The sequence below is a fragment of the Neopelma chrysocephalum genome, unplaced genomic scaffold (assembly GCF_003984885.1).
Source record: "Neopelma chrysocephalum unplaced genomic scaffold, ASM398488v2 Primary Assembly neopelma1_253, whole genome shotgun sequence".
Taxonomy (NCBI): domain Eukaryota; kingdom Metazoa; phylum Chordata; class Aves; order Passeriformes; family Pipridae; genus Neopelma; species Neopelma chrysocephalum.
This window is the reverse complement of record NW_020897915.1, coordinates 1,721,797-1,730,358: the sequence shown is the minus strand read 5'-3', so window position 1 is coordinate 1,730,358 and position 8,562 is coordinate 1,721,797. Positions and strand designations below refer to the sequence as shown.

General features: G+C 48.9%; 1 protein-coding gene across 4 annotated transcripts in view; it reads right to left on the bottom strand.

Moving 5' to 3' along the window:
- Positions 1 to 1,030: 1,030 nt before the first annotated feature.
- The window catches only part of FERMT2 (fermitin family member 2), a 53,330-nt gene continuing 45,798 nt past the window's right edge, over positions 1,031 to 8,562 (bottom strand). For 2 of the 4 annotated variants that reach the window (XM_027703971.1, XM_027703969.1), the window contains 6 exons: positions 8,423 to 8,529; positions 7,861 to 8,082; positions 5,444 to 5,464; positions 4,837 to 4,961; positions 4,390 to 4,531; positions 1,031 to 2,144 (listed from right to left, as the gene is read on the bottom strand). In XM_027703971.1, coding sequence (XP_027559772.1) covers positions 1,971 to 2,144; positions 4,390 to 4,531; positions 4,837 to 4,961; positions 5,444 to 5,464; positions 7,861 to 8,082; positions 8,423 to 8,529 — 791 coding nt within the window. In that variant the 3' untranslated portion in view covers positions 1,031 to 1,970. The remainder of the gene's footprint in view (positions 2,145 to 4,389; positions 4,532 to 4,836; positions 4,962 to 5,443; positions 5,465 to 7,860; positions 8,083 to 8,422; positions 8,530 to 8,562) is intronic. The other 2 variants (XM_027703973.1, XM_027703970.1) reach the window with 1 other exon arrangement.

Genomic DNA, 8,562 nt, shown 5'->3' with positions numbered 1-8,562 from the left:
GAAATGGAGGAATGCATCATTTGTGCCAGGGGAGGTTTAGGTTGGGTATTGGGTAAAATTCCTTCATGGAAAGGGGGGTCAGGCACTGGCATAGCTGCCCAGGGCAGTGGTGGAGTCACCAGCCCTGGAGGGATTTCAAAGATGTGTAGATGTGGCACTTGGGGACATTGTTTAATAGTGGGCTTGAACTAGATCCTGTGATTCCCTGCATCCTTGGGCTGCTTCCCCACTGCCTGCCTGGCCAGGGATTGGGATCTAAAGGAGACCTAAAGTGGGCTCCAAGACATCTGGACAAGGGCCTAGAGGGACAGGACAGGAGGGAATGGCTTCCCACTGCCAGAGGGCAGGGGTAGATGGGATATTGGGAAGAAATTCCTGGCTGTGAGGGTGGGGAGGCCTTGGCACAGGTTGCCCAGAGAAGCTGTGGCTGCTCCTGGATCCCTGGAAGTGTTTCAGGCCAGGTTGGATGGGGCTTGGAGAAACCTGGGACAGTGGAAGGTGACCCTGCCCATGGCAGGGGTTAGAACAAGATGATCTTTTAAGATCCCTTCCACCTCAAACCATTCCATGATTCTATGACTTGTGGGTCCCTTCCAACTCAGCATATTCTGTGATTCTGTGACTTCTTTTGCTTTTTGGTGGCATTTGTTTCAGCAATCTCAGGACAGAGCAGTGTGAGGGAGCGCAGGGCTGGCACAGGATGGATCTATCCTATGGGAGTTGCTTATGGCCCTTCCATAGCTCAGTTAAACCACAAGAACCAGGAGTGGCAGCCGAACATTAAATAAAAGATTTGACTTTTATTTAAAATAAAATGCATTTTTACATAGTCTTGAAACCACAGAGTACTCGAACACAACACTGGTTATTCCTCGGCATTGGGTGGGGGACGGGATTCTCCTCATTGGCATTAATGTGGGAATGGCTTAATGAACCTGGCCCCAGGTATCAGTTATTGAGGGTGTTGTGGCACAGCTCTGAAATCCCCTTTAACTTAAGGTAAAAATTCACTGAAATTGTATTTTTTGGTTTTTTTGTTTGTTTTTTTTTTTAATTCCTTGGTTTCTCCCCGTACCCCTTCCAGAAATCCTATAGGTACTGCTGATACACAGGATCTATGCAATATTCTAGCTGGCTTGTGAGACTAGTTAACAAAACTGTACAATTTTATAAAATTTGTGTTTTTTACATTAGTTACACAAAACCTTTACTTCATAGACCTTTTACTTCATATCGTAATGAAAAACTTTGCATATCAGAGGCAGAACAGTGACTATGCTGGTGAATACTAAAAGTGTCATAATACAATATGGTGTACAAATAAAATTAAAAAAAAAAAGGACAATATAAATGATTATCAAAAGGCAAGTTAAACAAACAAAACCAAGCTATAACAGACTAACAGAAGATCATCTTCAAGGCCACACAAAAGTCACGTCAGGCACCTGTCGCAGTCCTGGTGTGTGTAGTGTGAGAGGAGAGATGGCAGCTCTGTTTAGGAATTAAAAACTTCCAAAAAGGACAAATGTACAGAATAAAAACACAAAAAAAAAAAAAAAAAGGAAATAAAACACTCATGCATTAAACATGAAAAATAGACTTCATATAGGTTAAGCCCCTGGATGGCTTTACAAGAAGATGGCTTAGAGTTCTCTTCCAAAATTAGCTGTTTTAAGTCAGTTAAATCTTATCCTGATCTGCCCACCGAAATCTGGATCCACGACCCAGACATGGTCTTGTTATAGCGAATTAACAGAAGTGCTCATTAGTGCACACAGATTAACTGGTCTGGTAATGCAAAAAAAAAAATTTAAAAAAAAAAATTCCAACGATAAAAAGAAAAAAAAAAAAGATACATTTCAAGCTTACTTTATTAAGCAGCATTATCTCAAAGAAGAACAGCTTTGGAAAGTTAAATATTAATTAATATGGCCATGGGGGTTTTCCTCCGGGTGCGGGGCGGGCGGGGCTCACACCCAGCCACTGGTCAGTTTGTAGAACATCTCTTCATCTAAGCTCTCGTTCTGGTCCTTGGCCCGCGTGGACAGGAAGATGTACCCGCCGATGAACTCGTGCACCACTTTGCAATCCACCTCCGTGCAGATGAAGGACACCCGGACGTCGTCTGCGAACTCCACTGTCACCTGGAGCGTGGGAGAGCACAGCGTCAGCCCCCCCGGGCTTCCCAAGGGAACTGCTGCCTCCTTTCTCCCTGATTTTTCTGTCTACTCAGATGCTTTTTCCCCAATGCCTAAGTAAAATCCGGTGATGTCAATGCTGGAGTGGGTCCAGAGGAGCTCCGAGGGCTGGAGCCCCTCTGCTCTGGAGCCAGGCTGGGAGAGCTGGGGGTGTTCACCTGGAGAAGGGGAGGCTCCAGGGAGGCCTCAGAGCCCCTTCCAGTGCCTAAAGGGGATCCAGGAGAGCTGGAGAGGGACTGGGGACAAGGGCTTAGAGTGTAAGGACAAGGGGGGAATGGCTTCCCATTGCCAGAGGGCAGGGTTAGATGGGATATCGGGAAGGAATTCTTCCCTGTGAGGGTGGTGAGGCCCTGGCACAGGTTGCCCAGAGAAGCTGTGGCTGCCCCTGGATCCCTGGAATTGTCCAAGGCCAGGTTGGACAGGGCTCGGAGCAACCTGGTCTAGTGGAAGGTGTCCCTGCCCAGGGCAGGAGGTGGAACTGGATGATCTTTAAGCGCCTTCCAACCCAAACCATTCCATAATTCTGTGATTCTATAAATGATGATTTGGCCTCAACGATCATTATGGGTCCCTTCCACCTTTACACATCCTATAACTAACTCCATGATGACTGTTAGTCAAATATTTAGATACAGAAATACCTTTTATTGCCTTTTTTATTATTTTTATTAATTTTCTATTTATTTACCTCTTCATTTATTTATTTAAATTAGCATTACACCTTTTATTCCCCCATGACTCAGAAACAATCCCCCAGCATGTTTCCACCTCTCCGTGGCGGGCACGTGGCCAGATTTTCTTTACTTCCAGAGAAACAGAGACCAGGCACAGACCCCTTGAAGTCTGGGCTTTCTTTCCAGTTTTCCCTGGTTTTCTAAGTTGAATTTTTGCCTGAGAAATACTTTATGGGGGCTGGGGGAGCTCGTTTTGGAGGCGCTGAACAGACCAACCATTTATTGATGCTCCTTCTCTTTTTGTCCCCCCATCACTGACAGCTCTGTGGGAGGGAGGGGGATTCCCAGCAGAGTATCCGAGCTGAATAATTGGGATTTTGGGGCTTGCAACTGGGTCAAAACAATGACTCTGAGGCAGAGGGAAGCTGAATAATTTTTCCAACAACTCTTAACGAGCCACAAACCGCAGGACAACAGCCCTCATGTATCCCTGGCAATTTTAATTAGGTGTGCTGCCAAAAAGGAGACCAAAAATTTGTTCATCCAAACGTAACAGTGAGGGAAAAGCCCATCTCAGAGCCTGGGGAGGTGTCTACTGTTTCTTTTCACTACTTACTTAAGTGAAAGCCTGAGCTGTACAGCAAATAAAAGGAACTTGGGTATGGATAAGGCCCTGTATATTTATGTTACTGGTTAGGATGAAGCCTGAGCATCAATGCTGAGGTTTGATTTTACTTAACTGCCTTGGAATGGGTGTTCAGAGACCAGAGAAAATTATTCCTGGCTGCAGTAAAGAAAGATTCATGTTTTTTTTCTTTATTTTAAGGGTCACACTCTACTCCACCAGCAGTTGGGACAAGTTCTGCTTGATCTCCAAGGAGGGTGGAAGAGGAGGGAGGAAAAACTGTATGACATCAATATAGTAACATCAACATCTGGAGCACTGTGTCCAGCTCTGGAGGCCCCAAACAAGAAAGACATGGAGCTGCTGGAGCAAGTCCAGAGGAGGTCATGGAGATGTTCCGAGGGCTGGAGCCCCTCTGCTCTGGAGACAGGCTGGGAGAGCTGGGGGCGTTCAGCCTGGAGAAGAGAAGGCTCCAGGGAGACCTGAGAGCCCCTTCCAGTACCTAAAAGAGCTCCAACAGAGCTGGAGAGGGACTTTGGACATGAGCATGAAGTGACAGGACAAGGGGGAATGGCTTCCCACTGCCAGAGGGCAGGGTTAGATGGGATATTGGGAAGAAATTCCTGACTTCTCAGGTTGCCCAGAGAAGCTGTGGCTGCCCCTGGATCCTTGGAAGTGTTGATGGCAAGGTTGGACAGGGCTTGGAGCAACCTGGGATAATGGAAGGTGTCCCTGCCCACGGCAGGTGGAACTACAAGATCCCAAACCATTTTGAGATCCTTCCCAGATCCCTTCCAACCCAAACTATTCTGGGATTCCATGATCCTAGGAGTGGTGCCTGTGTCAGGGACAGGAGCCAGGGAAGAGGACAAGTTGTAAAAGGCCATCTCACCATTTTAATCTCCCAGTTCACGTTCCACTGCTTCATGTTGCTGAAGCGCCAGGTCTTGACGGCGTCTCCTGTGCTGGCGTCCATCCGGATCAGCCGGTTGTAGGCGATGCCGATCAGCTCATCCTTCTTCCCACCCTGGAACCTGTGACAGGGTGAGGGATTAATAAAATCAAGCCTGTGATACGCGTAAATTCAGCAGCTGAGTTAACTTATAAAATAATTTATGTAAGTCGATGCCATTAATGCTTTTTAATTTCAGTTCCAGCGCAACTTCCCCAGTTAAGGATGAGCACAAGGGTGTCCCTGCCCATGGCAGGGGGTTGGAATGAGATGATCTGCAAGGTCCCTTCCAACCCAACCCATTCCATGATGATTCCGTGATTTTTAACACACCCCACACATTTATTAAGGAAAATTTCTCCTGCCCAGCCCAGCGGCCCCACCGACCTTGCGTTGAAGTGCGTGATGCCGAACTCCGGCAGCGACTGCCAGGCTTGGATAAACCGCATCTTGGCCTCGATGAGGCTCATCTGGGCCACGTTCTGGTGGGCTTCCAGGATGCGTGCCGTGATCTGCGGGCGGCCAACACACCGGATTTAGGGAAGGGGGGGCACCTCGGCGGCACCTCGGGAGCCGCCGCGGATCCGAACGCGGATAATCAACGATCTCCACCCCAAGGTCTTATTTCAGCCCCGACTGCTCAGAGCCTGCGACCACGGCGGATAAACGTGGAGCTTCCCCATCTCCAGACATATCAAAGCAAATATAGATCTGGGCTGTCTGGAGGTAGAAGAGCCGCTTGGGCTCTCAGGGAATTTTAAGGCGCGGGATGTGAGCGAACAACAACAACAAGGCAAATTTGTGGTGTAGGGTTTCCAGTTTCGCAGCATAAATCACTGGGGATCACTACAAAAAACCAAGCAGGGCCCAGGTTTCTCAGGGAGGGTGTAGGTTTTGTTAGTGTTTTCATCGCTGCTCTCTAAACCAGAGGGGTTCTAGATTATTTTAAGTTTTATTTTAAACGTATCTTAATTTTATTGTTGCTGTCACTTACCAAGTCTCTTACATAGCCTGGCTGTAGATGGCAAGGCGAGATGGAAAAAAAAAAAAAAGGAAAAGGAGGCAGAAAGAAAAAAAAGCAATCAGAAATATGGCAACAAAGCAAAGAAAAAGTGTAAATTAACTGCAAACCAAAGTTCAAGCAAAAAAAAAAAAACCAAACCAAAACACATGCACAATTCCTTAGGTGGAAAAGCAGCCAAAGTGAATGTGAGCAGGGACAAGCGAGCAGAGATCCGCCGCTCGTGCCGGCCCTGCCGGAGCACCGGTGTGATCCCAGCTGGGTCCTGGCATTGGTTTTGGTCCTGAGATGGTTTTGGTTGGATCTCAGGAAAAGGTTCTTTCCCCAGAGGGTGGTCGGGCACTGAACAGGCTCCCCAGGGCAGTGGGCACAGCCCCAAGGCTGACAGAGCTCCAGGAGGGTTTGGACAACGCTCTCAGGGACAGGGTGGGATTGTTGGGGTGTCCTGGGCAGGGCCAGGAGTTGCACTGGATGATCCTTGTGGGTCCCTTCCAGCTCAGGGGATTCTGTGATTCTATGGACCAGCTGATGGATGAAGGGGAGGGTGAAGCTGCTGGCTTGGAAGAGAATTCATGTCCTCACATTCCTCCCCACATCTCTGAACAAACTCCAGGCCGCTCACTGACAGAGGAAGCTCAAGAGCTCACTATGAGCTCAAAAGCTCCTTTTATTTGGGATATGCAGAGAAATTATGGGGATGATGCCCAGGGGAATAAGCAGATGTAGGATAACATCAGCTGGGCTTCCCAGGGATGTCTGCCCTTGCTGGCTCTGACACCAAACCCCAGAAAGGCACCTGAGAGCTGTGAAAATGCTTATTTTGGGTTGGTTTTTGTTTATTTGCATTTAGGATTTGGTGCTTCCAAACCCAGACTGCCAATCCTATGCTGCCGCACGGGCACATGGAGACAAACATCACCAAGTGAGTTTGGGGCTGGAGAGGACCAAGAGCTTCTAGTAAAGCCTCCAGCAAGGCCCACTGCCAATTCCCATTCCAGCACTGTCTGTGGGCTGCACGACCTCCTCCTTTTCCTTCTCCTCCTCCTCCTCCTCTTCTTTCCCTGTGCCGGGGCCACGGAGGGACCCTTGCGGTCAAATTCCTTGCATTCCCACAGCCTCCATCCCTCATTCCTCCCAGCAAACATCCTCTGCTGCTCCAAGCTTTGCCTCTGGCCACGAGGAAAACCCTAAATCCGCTGTTTAGCTGATGTCTATGAGGGACCAGCATCGGCATCGTGGCCGCTGTTCCAGCTGGGATCAGGACGAGGGCTCGTGCCCATCCCCACGATCCCATGGATTTTATTTTTATAACCAGGATACCTGCACAGTAAGCAAGTTTTTCAAGCTAATATTTTTCCAGGTGCCTCCGTTTTACCGGAAACCCAGAAAGTATCACATATATGTTAAAACAGTATATTTATGCAGCCTCTCCTCCATCCAAGTGGATATAAAGGCTTATTCAGAAGAATAATAAGGGCTATATAAAATATAACTCCACTGCCAGGAAATCACCGTGCTGTGCCAATAAAAAGTTACATTTTTCCTGCTTCTCTGACTTGCAGCCTTCTTCTGGGCTCGGAGGAATCGCATCCAGCCAGAGGCTGAAGGATTTAAGTCACCAGAAGGCCACAGAGCAATGCTTTACTTATTTTTTGCTGCTGTTCTGACATATAATGTCTTTCAGAGAGTCAGGCATTGATTTCCAGCGTGGAACAGTTCAGCCCTGTCCTGCAGGGATGGGATGGAGCGCGGAGTTCAAGCTCGAGTCACAGCAACTCAAAAATGAAGCAATGTTTCAAGGACTGGCATTTGGAAGCAGTGGAAAAGCAAAGACAGAAAATATGCAAACTGCATTTCAGCCAAGTGTGGATAAAGCACTGCAAGCAACTGCAACTCCGCTGATCCTGGGGATTTCTCCATGGATTCTGTGCGGGGAATGGGGTTTTAATCCCAGCATCGGGGGATTGAGTCCAGCTGTGGGGAGAGATGGGGCAGCTGACCCCATCGCTCCACCATCACTCATCAGCAGGGGCCGAACCATTCCCAAAATTCATTTAAAATAAATGCAACCCAATTTTAAATGTTATTTGCAACTAAAGGCTCCCCGCTGCCCGGGCTGTGCACGTGCACAATCACACATCACACCCGGCACTGTTCAGGTGGTGGGTGCCATCCCCAGGTGCTGCATCCAAAACCGCGCCCTTCGGTCAGTCACGCCTCGTTTTAGTAACCACGTGCACCCCATGAAAAGTGAAGACATCCAAAAAACCACGTCGTGTTAGACACCAGCTGCCGCCAAAACACGTGCCCAGTCAGCCCAGACCACACCAACACCAAAGCCAACGCCAACGCCAACGCCAACGCCAACGCCGCGCCAGGCCAGCACCTACCTGCTTGTTCTTGTACTTCTTCAGGTAGCGAGGGGAGACCAGGCACTCGGGATTGATGTCGGTGTTGATCTGCTCGGGGATCAGCTGCGGGTCCGGGTTCAAATGCTGCATTTTCAGGAAGGACAGGATGTTCTGCACTTCCATGCCGTAGGAGCTGTCGGCCATGGTCTTGCCCTTGGAGGCCAGGCGGCAGGCGGCCATCCAGCTGGCGTACTGCGTCTCCTGCCCCCCCAAAAACAGAGAGCAGAACCCGTCAGACCCCCCAGATAAAACTCCAGGGAGCCTCCATTCCCCTTCCAGCCCCCCCAGAAGATTAAAACATGCACCAGGACAGCCAGAAATCCAGCCAATGTGTAGGCTGAAACCAGGGGACAAAGCCAAGGAAGAGCAGGGAATGATTTTCTGCTCCGCGCTCGCAGGTGAGGGAGTTGGAATGCGTTTGGAATGCTGAGGTCAGACACAGGCGAGGGCATTTTCTACCTGTTTTTTACTTAACAGCACCTCAGCATGAGCTGATGGTGGGGAAAGGGTGAAGAGGTGGCCAAGTCCAAGCGATACTTACGGTGTCGCAGCGCAGCCAAATTTCATTCATCCCCTCCGCCACCGGAATCAGGAGTTTGATGTTGAACTTCTGACCAGAGATGTTCACATCAGGAGTAACTTCACATCCTGCAATGAGGGAGCCAGTGTTTAACGGGGGGT